Below are 20845 nucleotides of genomic sequence, written 5' to 3' on the forward strand. Positions count from 1 at the left end.
CAGGTTGAAATTATAGGGTGGGGTTTTAAAACACAAATGTTGACTGTAACAAAATACCAAGAATGTCCACTAATTGAAGATAATGTATACCTGAGAATTTACAGATATGCAACTTTGACCCACAAGAGTGCTTTATTAGGTTTATTCATATGTGTAATTTATGCTTGTAACTCAATTTTTGTCCAAATAAAATGAACATGGGGATAGAAAATAATTAACACTCTTGCAGATGCCAACACACACTGCATGCACTGTCTATTATTTGGAAACTGGAACTAGAAACATAAGAATATTCGCAGCAAATTCTTGTCAGCACGTTTCATTAAATTTGTCACTGAATTTATGTGCAAGTTAAGTTTTACAAATATATTCGTCTTGTATCTGCAAGATTAATTTTTACTTTTATTGCAGCTGCATTTTGTAAAACAATGAAGAGAAATGAACAACAAATCTGAGTTCCTTTATGTTGCCTTTTACTTTGACTTGTCTGCACAGAGCCCAACTGCAATGCCATCCAATTGCAAGCCTGTATCTACCACCCAACATCAGTGGGTGAGCTCTTGTAACCTAATGGGAACAAATTCCTGCTTTTCCGCTTTCTTCCACATTCTTCCTAGAAGGGTGGAGGTTGGTATGGCTGCAGATGTTCATGGTGTCCTCATACTTTTGGCTATGTAGTGGAAACAGCTGACATTATGGGGGAGGCCACTATCTAGGGTCACAACAGCAAAAGCAAAATTCACTTTTATGCAACAGTTTCAGCCTAGATGACCTTAGAGATCCAAAGGAGACTTGAAATGTCAAAGATCTGAGATGAGATGGAAAAGGCCAGTGTATTTAGTGCCTTATCAACACTCATTATAGGCTAAATTTACAATTTAACACCATAAGATTTTACATGTTTGTTTATATTCACTTTAAAACTTGTACACTCAATTTTCTTTTTACTCCTAATTTGTATTTTTGTATATGATCTGTTCATGTGGTTTGCATTTCTATCCTGTGTTGCACTTCTGCACTGCTAGTTGCCCTTTAGGAACAAATAAAGTCATTGATCGTCTGGTTTCCGGTGCATCGTCTTTGAAGCACTGAAAACCAGTGGGAAGCCAGCACACAGATGGTGTGGACTTATTGTGTCACTAATAAGCCTTGAAACAGTGTTATAGATCAATTGCAGAAAGGACAAAGAAGACTGGCTCAAAGACAGCAAGAAATGAAGGTGTGAATTACTTCTCAGATCACAGAGTTGGATGGACTTGATTTTTACATTAAAAGGAAAGATTGGCAGGTGACATGTGGTTATATAATAATCACCACAAGATCTCCTGAATGTATGTGATACATGTATTTGACAGCCGCTGCCCAGTTTATTGGCTGGATGCCAACTGTGCAGGGGTCGTGTTAGGGTTTTGACCCTGGTCCGCTATGGCGCAGATGGCTTTGAACATTTAGGATGTTATGTTAGGACTGCTGAACACTCTGGTCAGGCAGAAAAACACACAAAGGGAAGCACAGTCCATGGTAGGGGCGATAATGAGTGGACATCACGCTCTGTAGCATCGCATTAGGAGAAGAATCCAATAATCAATTATATTCACACGCACAGAATAGAATTTATTGATTGAGGAAAACTAACCCGTAGTGTGTTAATTGGCTGTTGTGGCACTGATGGATGAGGGAGTGCATGTTCTGCTTCTGCTTTACGCCAGCCTTGTTTCTACAATTTTTACAAACAATCCTGGATTTCCCATTCACCTCTTTACAAAAAGTAATGATGAACTATATGGGAAAAGTTAAATTATACAACACAATAACATGTACGTCCTTTTCTGCTTCTATATGAACCCAGTAATTATCTTTTACTCCTGTCATGGCAGGTGACAAACACAAAAGTCTTTTCCCCCTATTCCTCTGACACAGATTTTCTGTTTGGGTGCGAGGAGCTGCAGCCAGGCACAAGAGGAGATACTTTACACTGTCCGACATGCAAGCACTTTGCCAACACTTGTGTATACATATACAAATGTGGTCTCTGTGTAAGAGAGTGTTCATTAGCATCAGAAAGACGGTGGGGGGTGGTTGGCAGTCGCCAGCTAAGATTGGCTTTTCTCCGGGCTGAAAACTGAGCAGGATCTTCTTTAGTAGCTTTCAACAGGCAGAGGCACGGTCAGAGATGAAAGTAGGTTGAGGACCATCTCTTACTTAAGCTGAATGTAAGGAAACTATATGTAAGGTCTGAGCATATCACTTCCAGGTTTCACACTCACTAGTGGTAGATAATATTTTACATATTACCTATAGTATTTTTGTCCTTATAATACTGCAAAGACTCCATTATAGGACACCCTGTCTTTCACCAGAGTTGCTTTATTTATTTATTTATTTATTTAATTAAATATTTGTGACGACAACATGAAATATGAAGGAAAACCAAGAATATATTCACATTATCTGTCTTTCATCATCTGTGTCAATCAAGTTTGAGAGAAAATATGAAAGTAGCTCTCTACTTTGTCACTACTCACTATTCCTTATTGTGGAGTTTACTAAATGTGCTTGCAATATGACTGAATTGTCTGTTTTTGTATCAGCTGAAGAGGCTTTGCGGCTTCAACCTGATAAGAAAAGTTTATTGGAATATGTTTATATGAAAAATAAGATAACCAAACATACTTATCATTTCACCTCCCTTAACCTTGCATGTACTTCAATCCTTTAAATACACAGGACAGCTTTTACTTTCCTACTTTGCACATATCACCACCATGTTTTCTCCCTCAAAAGCTGATGTCCACGGAATTTCATAATATCATGTAATGCTGTGTTTGTGACCTCTAGTGGGCAAAATCTGACAAAATCCAAATCTCATGTATGTCTATGAAAAATACATTGTTCGGTTTAATGCACTTCCTGTAATTGTACTGTTCTGTTATAGAAGACCAAACTGTGGTTTTAAGATAAACTGCACATTATGGCATTGTTTCTCATTATTTCATAATATTGTTTTCACTACTAACAAACACCACTGCAAAGACTATTTTCTTATTTTCTCATTGTGGTAATTTGTTGCTTAAACGCTCAAATGACCCAAACTAATAGACACCTGAGAGTTGTAGAATAAAACACTCTAAACTTGCATTAACATTAAATATCACTTTGTCAGCACACACATTTAAGGATGCTTACCTTCTCATTGTCTCTGTGTCTCTCCAGCTGTTCCACAAAGCCATCCAGTTCCAGGTGTTTGTGTTGCTCCAAGTTTATCCAAGTTGACATCTTCTGCCGACTTTCAAACCATCCACAACTTGTGCACCCACTCACAGATCAGTGGGTTAGCCTACAGACCATCCAGAGCCTCTCAGAGCTGCAGATAAATGGTGAGAGAGATCATTTCAAACAATGACAACACACTGACAGTGATGTAAATAATTTGGATTTGGCTGTATATATATATATAAAGGTAAACTTTATCAGTGTGTCATATGTCAGGAGTTGTAGCCTGTTTTCCCCTGTAGGCTGTATCACACATTACAGCTGTGTGACAATGATGTGCAGCACCATAAGAATTATTTATAAATCAGCAAATGAATTAGATTATGAGGCTGATACACATATTTAAATTTCATGCTGAAATGTATCAGAAGTCGTTTCTTTAGTGACATCTAGTGGACATTAAAGGAACAGGTTTCTCTTATATGGGACAGTTTTGAGTGCCTGAAAACTGATTTTCTCTTGTTAATTTCCAAATTTATTGTAACTCCAGGCATAAAACATCCCCACAAAGTGTCAATATTTCTATTAAATGCAACATTTTAATGCAAGTTAAAGATGTGGGATATTTATTTTTAAGTAAAAAGTGGTAATGGAGCATCTTAAATACTCCTGGAACCACGGGGTCAGTAAGAAACCAAAACGTTTTTGATGGCTCACCTTGTGCTTCTTACACTTGTCCCTCCAGAACTCTTCCACATCATCGTAGACCACAATGTCAACATCTCCTGGACATCCTGGAAACATCTGTGGAGGAGGATTAGATGTATCTCCTTGGCATATTTGTACATTAGAAGGCTGACAGTTTTCATATGAACTGATTTTTAACTTACAATCAGCTTTATCTATTTTCTTGGTAACTTCTTTCCTCATTTGGTTTTATACAATTGTTGACCCCCACCTTACTTCAAAGGATCTGTATCAATCCACGTTACTCAAATCTCAGACAATATGTAGCCTCACATGAAGGTGTCAAGGTAAATCATTCAATTTAGTTCAATACAAACTGCACTTTTTAATGCATATTACTGTGCAAAATAAGTATTTTGGGTTTAATATTTTTTTCAGTTCAATGGAGCAGTATACTTTACACTTTAAAATCTGTGCAATGTAAATATCACACTCAGGTATATTACCATTACATCAATATTCCTCTCAACATACTATTAATATTTTTATTTGTATTTCCTACTGTTCATATTGCCTGTTTTATTACTTATTATTTATTGTTATTATCTTTTATAGATGCTCTTCTGTTTTTACTGTCCACTTTGCTTCTGTAAATTTCCCTACCATAAGACTAATAAAGGATTATCTTATCTTAATCTACCACCAATGCACATTTATCAACATTTTATCCTGCACTTGGCACCAAACTATTGCTAAATACATTTTCAGAACACTATACAAACATAAGCAAGTTCAAGTGTATCTGATTTGAACCACAAATAAATTACAGCTGAATTAAATAGTGTTTCTCTATGTACCAGGGTTTTTTTTTTTTTAAACTACAAAACACCAAGAAAAAACATAAAACACTTCAAGTGTACAGACTGACCTCTAATTACTGGGCATTTCAAATATATCTTCCTAAAACACCTCTGCTTCATTTTTGTATAAACAGCTGTAACACAGTATTTATGCACTTAATACATTTGAATTACTTTAGGTTAGATATTGCATTATTGGTTTATGAAGCATTATCTAATATTAAGATTAGGACTATTGTGACAGTTGTACCCATGCTGTAAAAACTCTGCAGGTCATTACAGGTCAAAATTCTGCTGTGTAGTATTTGATTGTTAATGAAATCCCTGCCCCCCACACACACCTCCTGTACTATTACTACATGTAATCTATGCAAACATTGGAACAGGCAAAGTCTTATACAAACACCTTTTCATCAAGACAGGCAGTGGTAGTGAAATAATCAGCACATTTTATTGATAGTGATATTAAAACGCCTACCACATATCTTTATGCCTACAAGTTACTCAAGGGAATCTTATCTACATGAGAGATAATCCAATGACCCCAGACCGTATCTGCTTGTTTGCTTTGATATATGCCCGTGACAAGTGTTTGAAGACAGAGAATGAATGCAGACATGAACCTAACAAACATCTATGGAGTTGCACAAGCATGACAGCATCAGAGGTGCTGCTGTGAATTTCCTTTTGTGCATTTTTTTTATTGCTGCTTCACTTGAATGTTTGACCATGAACTGAGTTTGACACTAGTGTGACATGTAAACCTAAAACCAAGACACATACATTTTAAATGGAGTTTTCAGTGAAGCAAGAGATATCAAGTCTGTCCTAAAACAATGGTCAGAGACCCAAATGAACATTGGCATATATTTTTCTTTCTGTAAACATTCTTCCTTTAAGGGGCCATTAAGAGATCCCTTCATAATGCACTTACGATGTAAGTGATTATGGGAAAAATCTACAGTCCTCCTTCCATGCAAACATTTATTTTTACAGGTTATTTGAAACTTATATGAAGCTGCATACCAATTAGTCAAATCAAGTCAATATTTCTCAGGTAGTCTTTTTATAGCCAGATTTCCTCTTTGTGCTATGATCCTTCCACTGCAGCTGAACAGGGAAACACTGTCCATTGAGTCACAGCGACTGTAACTGTGTAAGAGATCCACTTTATTTGACTAACTCAGATGGCTGAAAGATGAACTTTTAAATGCACTTTTGCTCAAAAGGACCGTGACTTTTGGTCCCTGTCACTTACATTGTAAGCATATTGAAAGGAGATCTTCTAATGTTCAGTATTCAGGAGGAATGATTACAGCAAGAAAAATGTGTCAATGTTCATTTTGGCAACTGGCTGTTGTCTAAAGACAGGCTTAAAAAACACTGGATCTATCCTTCAAGAATCAAACCAGGAAAGTTTAATGAAAAACATATAGCCCAACAAGGAAAACCAGAAACATTGTAGGCAATGTTTTTTTCTTTTTCTTTTCTTTTTCTTTTCTTTTATGTGGTGAAAAGATTAAATTATTAGTAAACTGCTTTAAAAATATAATATCACACAAACTGTAATTATTGTGCCTTGTTTTGACATGAAAGCTTTCCTGCAGACATGTCAGTAAATCCCTGCCAGCTGCAGTGACTGTGCTTAAGATGCTCTTGACCGTTGACCTCTGACATGGGAACAAGCCTATTACCAGATCCCAATGCGCAACTTAAAAAAAAAAAGATAATAAAATGCAACTTTTGTGAAATCAAATAAGCCGAGAGAAATGTTTTGATATTTTTATAGTCTTTATATTCTTAATATTTATATATGTTGGTGACTGTATGTTGTTGTAATTGTCATCACTACAGTATTTGTTTACTGCCTGGCTGGAAATCAAAATTCTGTTAAACAAATCATCTCCAAATCAAGATATTTATTCTTTAAGTACCAGATTGCAAACTTCATAGCAAAAGTTTGAACATGATCAGATAAAGTAGTGTTTCACACTAATTGTAGTCAACTAGTCAGATGATGAATGCATCAGTACACAAATTAATTTGTCACATGGTGCCTTGGTTACAACACCTGCTCCACAGGTCGCATCTGAATGTCTCCAATCTGAAAGAAAGGATGCAGAGGTTATCCCATTTGGGTAAAACCGCCAATATTTTGACAGTGACAGACCAAAGGTGATAAGTCTGTGTGATAAGTCACTAAAATATGGACATAAGAAAGGAAATCACAAACCTGCACATGTGGAGGGGCGCCAAGAACGTATGTAACAGCATTTGCTACATCTATAGCTTCCAAAGGCTGTAAGGGAAGTGAGACATTTCATCATTTAGAGCAGCTAAAATATTTGAGAAACTTTTGATATTCTAGTAATTATATCAGCAATACTCTAAGTATCTTGAGATTATATTTTTACCTTAAATTTTGTGTAAGCACCAGCAGCTTTATCAGTGTTCTGGCTGTAGAGCCGCGGAGCAAATTCTGTCTTCACTACACCAGGAGATATACACTGCAGAAAGAAGACCTATAGATCTGAGTGGACTGAATGTGAAAATATTTATCTAAAGTGAGAACAGAGAGGGATGAAGTCTCACTGTGGCTCTTATGTGAGTGTTGGCCTCACGCAGCTCCTGCCTCACGCCCTCTGTCAGGGCAGTCACAGCGAACTTGGTGGCGCTGTAGAAATGCACATCAGTGCTATGAACCACACGGTGCCCGCTCATGCTGCGACAAGAAAACATGAATTGTGAGTTGTAGAAAAGGTTAACCAGGTCAGCACCAGTATTTGGACAGCGTCATAAATCATTAGGTATTGTAACTGTACCTGTTTATGTTTATGATGTGTCCGTCATCAACATTTCTTTCTTTCATTGACTGATATGCTTCACGTGTGCATATAGACAATGCAAGGACATTCACCTGCAAGAATGTAAGAAATCATAGAAACATACCAGCATTATAAACCTATAGATATTGTCCTCTAGTCTATCAATGACCCAATATGGAGGTGTAGAAGACATCTTTGCATTTTTTAAAAAGATACTTGACCTAGTTTTATATGCTAATAGTTGAATAGTTAATTCCTTGAATAAAGAAACTTAGCTCTTACATCCAGCATGTTCTTCCAGCCACTGGTTTTGCCACCTAACAGTGATTCAGGATGAGCCAAGCCAGCGTTGTTGATGCACACATCCACGCCCTTGTGCTGGGCTTTGATGGCAGAGAACATGAATAGAATCTCCTCCTCACTGTTCAAGTCGCACTTGAAAGGCACCAAAACACCACTGTGGCCTTCACTTTGACACTCAGCTGCCAGTTTCTGAAATCAATATGGGAAAAAAGTCAGAATATCGGCTTCAGAGACAACTCAGTGAATCAGTTTTCCATTTTCCAAGTAACATAAAACTCGTATGGAAAGTTTCAGTTTTTTCAAGTCTGTCTTAAATCAATAGTCAGGTACCCAAATGAACATTAAAACAGGTTTTTCTTGCCATAATCACTCCTCTTGTTCATACTGAACATTAGAAAATCCCTTCATAATGCACTTACAATGTAAGTGATGGGGTACAAAATCAACAAGCCTCTTTCTGTGCAAAAATGTATTTAAATGTTTATCTGAAGCTAATATGAAGCCTTGTATTGATCCACCGAAGCACAAGGAAACACAGGGAAACAAAAAGAAGGAAATGGATGAGAAAAAGACTGTAAACATGACATCCACTTGATATGACTAAGACTGCTAAAGCCTCATAACAGCTTCAGAAAAACAGACATTGTGAGCATGTCCTTTAAGTGCATTAAGACTAATGAATGAATATCAGCAAGGTTTGACATGGTTAGTGTTTAAATTGACTTTTCCAAGAGGCAGGAGGTGCTCACTCTTTTGTTTTGGTTACATTTGATTATGGCAGGAGAAACATTAACTAACAAACTGACTTACATAACACTGACACAACTAAAAGTGTTCAGTACTGTTACTTTCATGCAATATATTGTGTGTGTGTGTGTGTGTGTGTGTGTGTGTGTGTGTGTGTGTGTGTGTGTGTGTGTGTGTGTGTGTGTGTGTGTGTGTGTGTGTGTGGGTGTGTGTGTTTGTGTTTGTGTTTGTGTTTGTGTTTGAGTCGTGAGTTTAGCAGTCTAACATTAACTGTTACAAAAATAAATAAGTAACAATGAAACTTAAAGATTAACGTGCTTTCACTGGGTTAAAGCTGGTGTTAGTTACGTATAAAGTGCATTTGCATTGATCAACAACCAATACTTCCTGCACAGCTGTTCAGTCACCTGACCTCTAGTTTTAAACTAGTTTTCCTTTTAAAGTTTTTAAGCTCTAGCTTCTCATCATCACACTGGTTTCTACTGTTTGTCTATGGTGGGTTGTCACTATCTGAATCCCACCCGGTGCAGATTTTAAGTTTTACATTTCGAGCGTACCTGCATTTTCTCCAGGTCCCTAGCGCAGCCCACTACCTTCATCCCGTACCGGACTAACTCTTTAACGATGGCTGCCCCGATCCCGACCGAGGCTCCGGTCACTAGAGCCACTCTGCCCTTCCAGCGGTCCATCACACCAACACACGCTGACCAACTGTACTGTCAACACAAAATACAAAGTTAGCTGCTAAAGTTGCGAGCAAGGTCCGAGCTCCTACAGTCAAGCATCCATGAATGCAGCACGCAGGAAGGCGCGCAGTTCCTCACATGTTCAATACGTCATTTTGATGCATTCAAGGCAACTGAGAAGTGTAGAATTTCGCAGAGAAATGCATTTTCTAGGGCTAGGTTAATCACCTCAAGGTTGTTGAATGATGGACTAACCAATCTCTAATTAGGCCAAAGATTAAAATGCTACGATTGAACATAAATGCTGACTAGAGTGCCCTTATTTAAGAAACCCCTCCAGACCTGTATTAAGATAGGCTATATGAAAGTACTGCTGTGCTTAATGAGTTGTGCCTGATCTGTTTTTTCCATGAAAAAGTTCAATTAAATGGTTATAAATTGCAAGATATGCAAGTTTTGGCACGTGCACAATACACTTATTTCGATTCATATTTTGTAGGGTGGTTTCAATGTTTTATTCATCAATCTTACTGTTACAATTTACCACAGCTTGTGTTACAACCTATGGCACCCCTTGCATTTGACATCAAATATTGAATTCGGTTCAGAGAAGTTGAAAACATTGCCTTTTATAGTATACAAATGAGGGTAGTTTGTGTTGAAATTTGAGTGCTCTTTATATTAATTTCTATGTGCACGTATGAATGCACCTGTATGTACCTGTATCCATGTTTTTTAAATCTCTATCTTGTGCGCATGAAATACTTTCATATCTTTCCAGCTCCCAAAACAAAATATTTAATAAAAGCTTGGTTGAAAAAAGAATGTGTATGAAGTGAATCTAAGACCAGTTGCTGAAGTTGCAATAGGGAGCAATTATTAGGCCTATTATTATCATAGACTCATAGAAGTGCAAAAGACTTACTGTCATATTCTAATAAGTCTGCCTTCCAGAAATGATTAAGAAAACCATTTCTAAATGTGTTTTTGTTCTTAAATAATGTTTAAATATCTGATCAGGTGGTTATTTTCTGATAAACAAAGCTAAACTGTCTCATTCCAGCTGTGAGTATTTTTTTAGGCCTGACCATTTGGACTCATCATTCATTATCAACAATATTCAGTTATCAGTGTACCAACGCCTGCAGAAATTGGACAAATGGTCACAAAGATAACATGGTCATAAAAGCATTCAGGGTGGTGGTGGCAGGATAATAGGTGGGTGTACCTGTATTATAAATTGCTGACTGAACTCTGTTACTGGACTCATCTTCAGAAACGTTCAATACAGGCAGACTGGAACGGATACAGTACCTTTACAATGCTGCTAACATCTGTTTTATTTTTGTTTGCATCTGCCGTGAAGATTGTGTCAGGGGCAGGTAAGTCCATTCAAGAAAATAATCTGAATTTATGTAAAAACAAAACAATTGGAAACATTTTATTAAATATATTCTGTTGTAGTAATGGTTTGGTTATAAATAAGTGGCCTGATATCTGATGTTCTTTTCAATCATGTTATGGAACCACAATAGTTACTGTATGACTCCTACAGCAGCAGAATAGGCTTCAATTAATGGCAGAAGTATATGTGCCTGTAACAGAAATATATTTTATTTCTCATAACTTTTGTTTTGGTTTTTGATTGCATATTGAATGACTTACTTTAAACCATTTGTTCCAGATTGGTGCTACCAGTCCCAAGTTACATGCAGCAATCTCACCTGCTCAGGTAAAACTCAAGACAAACCACTTGCCATACTAATTAAAAATACCAGAAAAGTTGAAAGCACATAGTTATTAATCTTCCTGCTTTACAGGTCCGGATTTGTGGGGTGGGATTTCACCGCCCTGTGATGGCAGATCCCAGTCCCCAGTTAACATTGTTACCAGGAGATTGCTAATAGATGAACGTCTCTCTCCTTTCCAGTTCACTGGCTACCAAGAAACTTTTCACGGTCGCCTTCTAAACAGCGGTCACTCCTGTATGTCTTTGAAACCCCTTTAACCTGCATTAGTGAAATATAATGATTTCAGTTTTGATTGAAAATTTTAAAAAAGAACGTAGGTCTCTGCTTCTGAGTGCAAGCAATCAGTTTGACTGGTTGTAAAATATCAGTTGTAAACTTCTGAGATAACGGTCATAAGAGAGGCAAAATAAACAATGAAAGAGAGATACAAAAAAACAACAACAAGAAAAACACTGTAGCTAAATCCATGTTTCATTTTCTATCTGAATTTTTCATTTATTTCTTTTTTTTTCTAGTACAACTGGATTTGCCCTCAAGTATTCAGATCAACGGTGGAAATCTGGCCACAACATACAAGGCAGTTCAACTTCACATACACTGGGGCAAAGATGGAAGCCCAGGATCTGAACACACGGTTGATGGAGAGCAGTTTCCAATGGAGGTAAAAAAAATTTAAAAAAGTGATCACTGTTTGTTAAAATTAGCACTGCATGTGACAAAATCCATTTGAATAACCTTTGTATACCTTCAACAGATGCATATTGTCCACATAAAAGAAGAATATGACTCTTTATCCCAGGCTGTCAGAGACCCTTCAGGAGTGGCTGTTCTTGGATTTTTATTTGAGGTGATTTTATTTGTTTTTCTCTTATCAAAAACAGTAGAGGGGAGCTAAAGATGTATGTTTCCATATAAAAATACATGTAGAAGAACAGAAGAACCAGATTTTTTACTATAATAAAGGTGGGATGGAGGGATTACATCAATATAATTAACATAATACAACATTTAAAGAGAGCTACTGAGTTCTCAGATGCACCTTTGATGAATGGGAGTAATGGACAACTAATTGAATTGGTCTAGGAACCAAGCCTTGAGGTATACAGAAAAAAACAGTGAAACAGAAGAAACATTGTATGACAAAGCATTTGAGAGTTGATTGGATGAGGTATCTGTCTATCACCGTCAGTCACTGTTTTACCTTGCGAAGCAGCTGGATTCGCAATGCTGATTGGCCCAAATCACCATTTGAATGTACCATGTTCATAACTTGAAGCCTGATAATATGGATTCTCTCATGATCTTGTGATGCTGCAATCTTGGGAATCCAGCTGCCTTGCAAGGGAATTTAAGCACCTACTTGATCCAATTCATCTGCATGCTGCATCAGCTTTCACTAAAATGAGATGAAATGTGATTTCAGGCACTTTAACATCATGTTCTTTCATTTCAGGAATCAAGTTCTGCAAACAAGAAATTTGATCCCCTCATAAATGCTCTGAAAAGTATCACTCAACCCAGTAAGTCATATTTTGTGACATGCAAAAACAGCATGATTGCGCTTCATTAGCTTCCAGACACATTATCTGCATTGTCCTGAATGTACTGCCAATTGTTAGAACATAAGGCTAAAGTGCAATTGTCATGACATAACACAACATCATAAATTGATTAAATTACAGAAGCGGTCACTTTGAACCCATTTATTATCTATTATGAGATTAGTATGTTAATGCCCTGTCAATATTTCATAAAACCAGCCAACATCACAACACTGGAAGGTGTGTTCCTGGATATGTTGATTCCTGCTCAGAAGAATTTGACCAAGTATTTTCGCTATGACGGCTCCCTCACCACACCTGACTGTGCTGAAGCTGTCGTCTGGAGCCTGTTTACAAGCACTGTGCAACTCAGCAGAGAACAGGTAATTTTATGACAATATTTTATCATCTTCTCAAAGGACGAAATCATTTGATTTACTGAAGTTCTTCCTTTAGCAACATTACTGAAGTGCTGGTACTTCACTTAAGTAGTTAAATTATTGTAGACTTCATGGCAAAGAGGATAAGGTCTATCATTTTTGGCAACACAGGCTCAATGTATTCTTGAATTTTATATTTTCATATGATTTGATTGACAATAAGAAAAATATAAAACATCACCAGCCTTGTTCAGCCATATTATTACCCTGTAGAGTAAATGCTCATCTGTTTGCTGTGTTGTTTCATCTATGTTACAGATTGCTGCATTCAATGAGCTTCAGTTTTCTGATGGAAAGCCAATGGCAAAAACCTACAGACCAGTGCAGCCCTTGAATGGAAGGCAAATGTATTACTCTGCAGGCCATGCTGCTGTGGTTAGCACTGTGTTGCTCATCAGTTCAGTGCTAGTATCCACTGTTGGTGCACTCTCCTGAAACACTGCAGGATTAATGCCAAAGTTTTCTTCTGATGGCCAAAAGGACCATTTTCATTTTCTTTGGTAAAATGCATACATATAGTTCACTGTATTTTTGTAAGTATATTATGCATGTGTAAATCTACTGTACAGTGTGCAATGTGTGTAATTTTGTCTCTAACTAAATACTGCAAAAGTGTCATCAGCATTTTTTTTCTTCCTTTGCTATATATAGGAAATATGTGAGCTGTATCTTTAATAGTTTAACATCTTATAATTCTTGGTTTGACTTTAATTTCTTGTAAAAAAAAAAAAAACTGTGATGAAGCTTACTTATAATATTAATAAATCATTGTTTTTACTTTTGCAACACAAAGTTAGACTGCAGTATGACCCACACTGCTTACAGACTAATAGTTGTATAGTTGCTGATATTTGAGTGATGACACATGTTCATGTCAGTAAAACTGCTAAAACTGTGAAACACTTCCTTGCGCAGTGTATGAATGAATAAAGTTGGATTTCTGCTTTGTAATATTTTTTTCCTTTTAAGTGGAGTGTTGTTCTGTTCAATTACAGAAATATTGTGATGTACAGTAGATTACATTGCATATTAAATCCATCCATCTCTGTGGTCAGATAATACTCTACTGTTATTATATCATGAGTTACCCTGTGATACCTGAAGTGACAGACAAAGGGGATACATGAAAGCAAACATACAGCAACATACGAAACAGGAAGAATAATGAAAACATCCGTATTACCGGGTACAGACATGAATTCAATCAAGCCTTTTTTTTCTTTTACAGGCAAGGCACATTTATCTGTTATAACCTTTTGACAACAATGCAATTTAAATTACCTTACATAAAACATAAAAGGCATAGAGACAAAATGTAAAATAAATATGAGACATTATAAAGAGACACATTTAATTAGAATTTGAAAGAGTTAAATGTGAAACAAAAATAAGCTAAAATAAGACTAAAAATTACAGTGCAGTGCAACATATGAATAAAAAGCCTCAAATATGATTCAATAAAAGCCATCGGCAAACAGAAAAGATATGATATTTTAACATGTATACACATATGTAATTCTGAAATGTTATCATTTCTCTAAAGATATAGAACTGTACGCAAGCAAAAATACATCACATGCCATAGTCAGCTCACTTATTAGCCACCGGTGTCACTGATGAGAGGAAATATCTGAAATTTACATATAGAACCGTAAATGCTCAATTCAGATTTTTTTAGATAGATTATTTTGTGTTGATAGTTTCCACTAATCTTTGCAAGTGCCATGTATCTAACTCTGTTGTGAACATAGCTGAGGTCCTAAACTGCAACAAAGAACAAAAAACAATTAAAAAAAAACAACTGTTTGGTCACGATAAGTTGCTTTCACTTTGGCTTGTCCAACAAATTTGAAACTTCCTCGTCTCTCTATTGACCCTGGTGCTGATTTTACTCTCCTCTATGTTTATTTTTATGTTGAGAAGTGAGCAGTTCTGATCTGACCGTTCTAACAGCGGTCACATAGCTAGAGATCGGATATGAATAATATCTGAGTCACTTAGAGACAACCCCTCCCCCACCCCCCCTTTACTTCAACATGTAAAGTGAATGTAGCCTATGACTTCTCTATAAACCTCAGTAGCTGGACATTATCAGTTCCGCTAACATCCACAGAGTGGCAGCACTGAATAACTCTGAATGACTGGGCTCTGCTTCCTGTGTTTGCAGTGAACTCTCAGTAGCAGTTAGATACTGTACTTACAGTTCTAATATAGTGTGTATATCATGGATATCCTCAAATGTTTCTTTTTATATCTTTAGGAGTCTTGGGGAAGTTTAATCTCTCAATTTATAAGCCATGAACCCAAGCACAGCATGATGATGTAATGAGAAAGTTAGACTCTGAAACAGGAATGATGCCTTTTTTGTGGTGTGTGTAAATGCCACACACTTTGCAGCTGAGGAGTCCAGTAACAGGCTACCTATTTCAACATGGTTGATTTTTACGCTCTTGAATAAACACTAAAGAATAAAACTTTAAATGTATTTCTCAAAGGAAAGAAACATCCTCAGCTTCTGTGTCTCAGCTGCACAGACACAGAGAAGAGGATTGTGTGTCAGTTTGAGATCAATCATTATAGGTAAAACATAATTCAATCAGTCCTAAGCAGTGCCCTTAGAGGATAATACCCACTGGTGTCATTAGATGATGCGCTTGTTTTTGGAGTCCTGGCACTATCTATATCACCGTAAGTAGTCGAGGAGATCACTTTGGATATAATCCTATGTTGCACAGGAATAGCTGTCTGATGCAAGCACAGTCTCTAGCGTAACAGTGCTGAGATAATCTGCAGGATGCAAAGTCATGCTTGCCTGCTGCAGTGGTGCTTTCCTTGTTCTCTTGAACAGGACACATACAGACTCAATATAATAACCTTTACATGTGAGCATGTGTTGTTTGAATAGAAAAAATAAGTAAATTGTGTGATTCCCTGCAACAAATAAAACCCTTTAATATGCTATCTGATTCATTTCATATTGTACATTACTGCCTACTTATCTTTTCTTCTTCTTCTTTTTTTTCTCACAAGGACATCTTTTTTCTCGGTTTGTGCACACCGCCCTTCCCCCACTTCCTCTTATTTCACTTGGTGTGACTCTGAGGTTTGGGTTGTCAAGACAACGGAGGACACAGGCCTGTCTATCGTCTATTTTGCGAAGTTTCTGTTGTTGCAAGCATATTGCACATTTGCTGCTGGGATAGGGAAGAGGCCTTGCACCATCCCCCACCCACACCTTGTCACAAACACACAGGCATGAGTGAGTTCTCAGAAATATAAACGAGATATGAAGTCTTAGCTCTTCCTGTAATCTATACAGAAGATTTTAGAGTTACACGGCTGTAAAATATGACATATTTGAGACCAGCAATCAGGCCCACTTTTGTTAACACAACCATTTAACAGCATCGCTAAAATCATCTTTAAGTGTGCTGTAATGTTTCATCTAAGGGTCTCAGTTTGATCTTTCATCATTATGTTGCAACAGAAAACATTGTTTAGTCCTGAAATAACATGTACACACCCACATAAATTATTAATGGGATCAATATCTATCTGCTTTACGATCTTACTTCTTAAAAAAAAAAAAGAAAGAAAAAGAAACCTAAATAGGTGTCACCTTGTAACTGCATGTCCATAAAAGGGATGAGCTCATGCATGTTAGCAGTGGTGCAGTCTGCTAGGCTTCATGGGCGTAGGCTTTGAATTTGCATGTGTGTGTAGAAGTGGAAAGTAACTAAGTACACTTCCTAAAATGTAAGTACAATTTTTAGAAACTGGCCACTTTTGATTGAAGTTGTGAATTTTTTTCACTCCATTACATTTACTTGATAACTACAGGTATTTTAAAGACTAAAATTGTACGTAAAAATATATGATACACTATATGATTTATGATATTCTCAATATAATGTATTGAGTAGTCAGAATCACCCAAATCTCATAAAAAAGTATGTAAAGTAGTTGGATCTAAATCGAGATGGAGAGGCTATGGGTTTGAATGTATACTAAACTTTATCAATTCTCAAAACATGAAAACATTTGATATATTTTACTGTGAATATCTTTTGGTGTGAATACTGATGTTCAGGATTTGAATGCTTTTGCCGCCAATATGTGTGTGCGCGTTTGTATGTGTGAACATAACAGCATAAGCATGTGCACATCTGCATACACTTCCCTGCAAGTATAGTTAGCTGTGTGTGTGCGTGTGTGCGTGTGTGTGTGTGTGTGTGTGTGTGTGTGTGTGTGTGTGTGTGTGTGTGTGTGTGTGTGTGTGTGTGTGTGTGTGTGTGTGTGTGTGTGTGTGTGTGTGTGACTGTTAGGGCTTTTCCTGTGTGAACCACGTGGCTTAGACACGGTTAATAAAAGATCACGTTCACTTCTGGGTTTTCTTTCTCCTGGGAAGACCGTTGGTAAGACCATGACAGCAAATGACTTTGCTCAAATCTGATGATTTCTGTTTTCTTTCTTTATTTTACTTTTGTATTATCTTTAGAATGAAAATGTATATATTTATATTTTATATATACTGAATTTGTATTCAGTGAGTTTGATTTTACTGCCTAAATACACTATCAGAATCTTTTTACGGAAACTTTATTGTCAAAATGCTATGTAAGGTAAATATGAAACTTATAGTAAATTCAACTGTATCTATATCTCAGTTTGATGTTGGAGAACAAAATTGTGTCACATTTAATGTGTAAAAACTTGCCTTTAGTCAACCCTTCAAATCTTCAGTGTTTGCGGTGGAGCGACCAGAAGCGACTGATGTACAGTGTTGTCACCCATAAAGTAGAAAGCACTACTAAACTTCACTACACAGTGTAGTGTTTCCTACTTTATGGATGAGTATACTGTTGGCTGCAGAGGAATCTAACAGAAAAAAGAAACCAACGGACTTCAGGTTTAGGGTTGAAAACTTTTAGGCCCGTAATGAAAACCTGCAGAATTTCTCTGTTTTTTGTTTGTTTTTGGAAATTGTTTATTTATTACAAAGTGATGTGATGAAAGTAAATGCAAAATTCAACAATATTTGTTTGACGTAATGTAGTGAAATTGCTCTACAGTTAAAAGATAGCAGGAAAGCAGTGTACAAATTCAAGAGTTTATTTTTGTTTTTTGCTGGTGATACATTAATCGTTTCCTTTTTTTGTTTTATAACATTTTTACAAGGTTTCTGTTGTTTGTTTCACATGAAAAATGCAGCAAAACCTTTAAAAAGAAAAAAAAATCCCCTATATGAAAAGACTATGAGCCTATTATATAAAATATACATACAGGGTATAAGGCAAATATGGACATGCTATAACGATACACTCTGGTCTTCAAAAAACTGAGACTATAGGTGTATTCTTAAGGCTAAAAGAATCTATAATTTGCCATCGGGTATCACTGAGGCTCCATTTAATCTTATATTTAAAATTTTAATTTGGGATATATAACCGTTAGCATGAATCAGGCTTTTTGGGAAAGTGCATAAAGTAAAAGTAAAATGAATTCATCAGATAAATAATAAGCAAACTGAAACTCTTCCATTGAATAGTTACACAATACAACAATAACTTAGGTTTGGGTGTTTTTTAAAAATATTATTTGAAATTGTCTGTATTTCTTACCAAAAAATGTATAATTACTGTTATAATTCTTCAATAAATGATTTATGTGAACAGTGTATTATGAGAGCTCTTTTCACATAGCATTCTGATTAAGCTGATTAATTTAGATAGACCTTCAGTTATGCAATCTAAAGCAGGTGCTGTGCTTTACTACAATATAAAAATATAAAAATCTTTTTGACACTTAAAATGTCCATGTAGCTATTTAAAAAAAAACATTATATAGTGCACGTATCTTGCTATGTCTGACACTTGGCATTGGTACCAAACATCATAATGTGACATTTTATTCTAATCCCACGGTAGCGGCTGCAGAAAGTTTGATGGGACCAATCCCCGTCGTCCTTTTAGATCTCCCTACAATTTAAATTTAAAAAAAAGAGAAAAAGTCAGCAAGTAAAGAGGTTAAAAACTAGGCGACAGTAATTGTAAAAATGTAGAGATGACACTCACATAGTAGAATCCGTCTTGATCTATTTCACCTAAAACATATATGATGTCCCCTGCACGAAAGCCAAGTTCGTCCTGTTAAAGAAAAGAACATGTTTAAGTTTGAAACATCATAAACTACTTTGCTGAATTTATAGCAACAGAATATATATCAGATTATTATGTATCATTATAGTGCTTACTTCACTGTCCATGTTGGGGGAACTTTCCCACGGATCATAGTCAAATAAGGCCACCATTCTGCGAACAATCGCATCATCAGGAATACTGCCTATGTCGCTTGGATCTGGTGTTACAGACATACCTGTGGACCAAGATTCAAAATCTTATTTGAAATTGTACAATTATTAAATGGAAAATCAGTTTTCATACTGGCCAGTTAGAGCATTAAACCTCAAAAACTGCTGAAAAAGATTTTACATACTTGAATAATCACCTTTGAGCCAGTTACCTGATTTAACTTATATAAATCATTAGTGCCATTTTTCACTTACATTTTTAAATAGTTCATTTTGTAATATACACTCATGAACTGTTTTTTTTACTTTCATTTTATAACTTCCTACAGTTACACACACATTCACACTCAATGTAAGCAGCCTCCTACAGATGGAGACCCCTGTGCCGTGCTAAAAGTTAACAACACATTTATTGTTCAAAGTAAAGGAGAGGTGATTTTCATGCTTCCAGGTTAAAGTATATTAGTATATTGCTCCGAAGTTACTGCCAATGTCCTGCAGAGACAGATGACTGATACCTGTATTGTCCACTGGGAGGAATCCTTGCTGCATAAGTAGATGCTTCAGATATTCGTCATCCACTGGGATTTCAGTCACCATGTTGCTTGGCACATAACCGTAGAGGCCACCAGACTCACCATGATAGAAACCATCACAGTCTTTATCTCCAAACACCTAACAGATGCAGAAACATGTAGTTATATTATATTGTAGATTTGGTTGGAAATAAATACATGCATGTGTACATTTGCACTTGTCAATGGCAATAACAGACAGGTTTCAGAGAAACAGTGGCAAATCTCATCAATCAGTTGTAAACGGTGACAGGATATAATGAAAGGAAGTGCTCATCTTTGTTCACACTCAACTGGTTTGGTCTGGCACACACAGGAAACAACATCATGTTCTTTCAAAGAAGCTTTTCAACCGATCAAGTGAGGAAATGCAAGTGCACCTAAAAAACCATCACAGAGATCTGTACACGATTAAAACAGTAACACTTTTACAGTATACAGTAAGTTGCAACAGAAAAAGAAACATAACACACCATACCTTGATTATCTGGCCTGGTACAAAAGGCAGCTCCTCTGCAGCCGTGTCATAGTTTGGAGACATTGCAGCAGGGTTGTACGGGTAAAGTGCCACAAAGAGCCGGACGGTGGGTTCAGACACCTGGCTCGCAGTCTCAAGTTCCCATTCTATGAGTTCCTCCGGAGTAGCAATCCTCACTTCATCTGGGTATATCAAAACATCCAACTCCAGACTTGTCTCCATTTACAGCAGCGGGAGTTCTCGACTGTCTACTTGGCAGACAGATGGCTACTGTGGACAGCAGATCTCTCCTTACCCTTATCCTGATTTGAGGTAACTAAGCTAAGCAGAAGGTACAGTAATCCTCTTTGAAGCAAGTGGATACATTCAGTGCTTCAGCACTGCCTGTTGCACTGTAAGACTGGACAATGCAAAGGGGAAGGGATTTCA

The 20845-nt window shown here is 36.7% G+C and overlaps 3 protein-coding genes across 3 annotated transcripts; 1 reads left to right on the forward strand and 2 right to left on the reverse strand.

The window, feature by feature from the left end:
- Positions 1–6527: 6527 nt before the first annotated feature.
- LOC133980458 (dehydrogenase/reductase SDR family member 11-like) lies at positions 6528–9416 on the reverse strand. The gene is made up of 7 exons (XM_062419189.1): positions 9193–9416; positions 7868–8077; positions 7583–7677; positions 7353–7482; positions 7175–7267; positions 6994–7059; positions 6528–6864 (listed from the first exon to the last, which is right to left on the reverse strand). Exons 1-7 carry the CDS (start codon positions 9322–9324, stop codon positions 6823–6825), a joined length of 768 nt encoding a protein of 255 aa, XP_062275173.1. The 5' UTR covers positions 9325–9416; the 3' UTR covers positions 6528–6822.
- A 1226-nt stretch (positions 9417–10642) lies between these two features.
- On the forward strand, positions 10643–13488 carry ca4b (carbonic anhydrase IV b). Its single transcript, XM_062419871.1, has 8 exons — positions 10643–10703; positions 11006–11053; positions 11142–11306; positions 11588–11733; positions 11827–11919; positions 12526–12592; positions 12833–12996; positions 13312–13488. The coding sequence occupies exons 1-8, from the start codon at positions 10643–10645 to the stop codon at positions 13486–13488; spliced, it is 921 nt and encodes a 306-aa protein (XP_062275855.1).
- A 5477-nt stretch (positions 13489–18965) lies between these two features.
- On the reverse strand, positions 18966–20479 carry si:ch211-105f12.2 (RIMS-binding protein 2-like). The gene is made up of 5 exons (XM_062419872.1): positions 20417–20479; positions 19882–20038; positions 19307–19428; positions 19128–19199; positions 18966–19031 (listed from the first exon to the last, which is right to left on the reverse strand). Exons 1-5 carry the CDS (start codon positions 20477–20479, stop codon positions 18966–18968), a joined length of 480 nt encoding a protein of 159 aa, XP_062275856.1.
- Positions 20480–20845: the final 366 nt, after the last annotated feature.

This window comes from Scomber scombrus, chromosome 5 (genome assembly GCF_963691925.1).
Source record: "Scomber scombrus chromosome 5, fScoSco1.1, whole genome shotgun sequence".
NCBI classification, from domain to species: domain Eukaryota; kingdom Metazoa; phylum Chordata; class Actinopteri; order Scombriformes; family Scombridae; genus Scomber; species Scomber scombrus.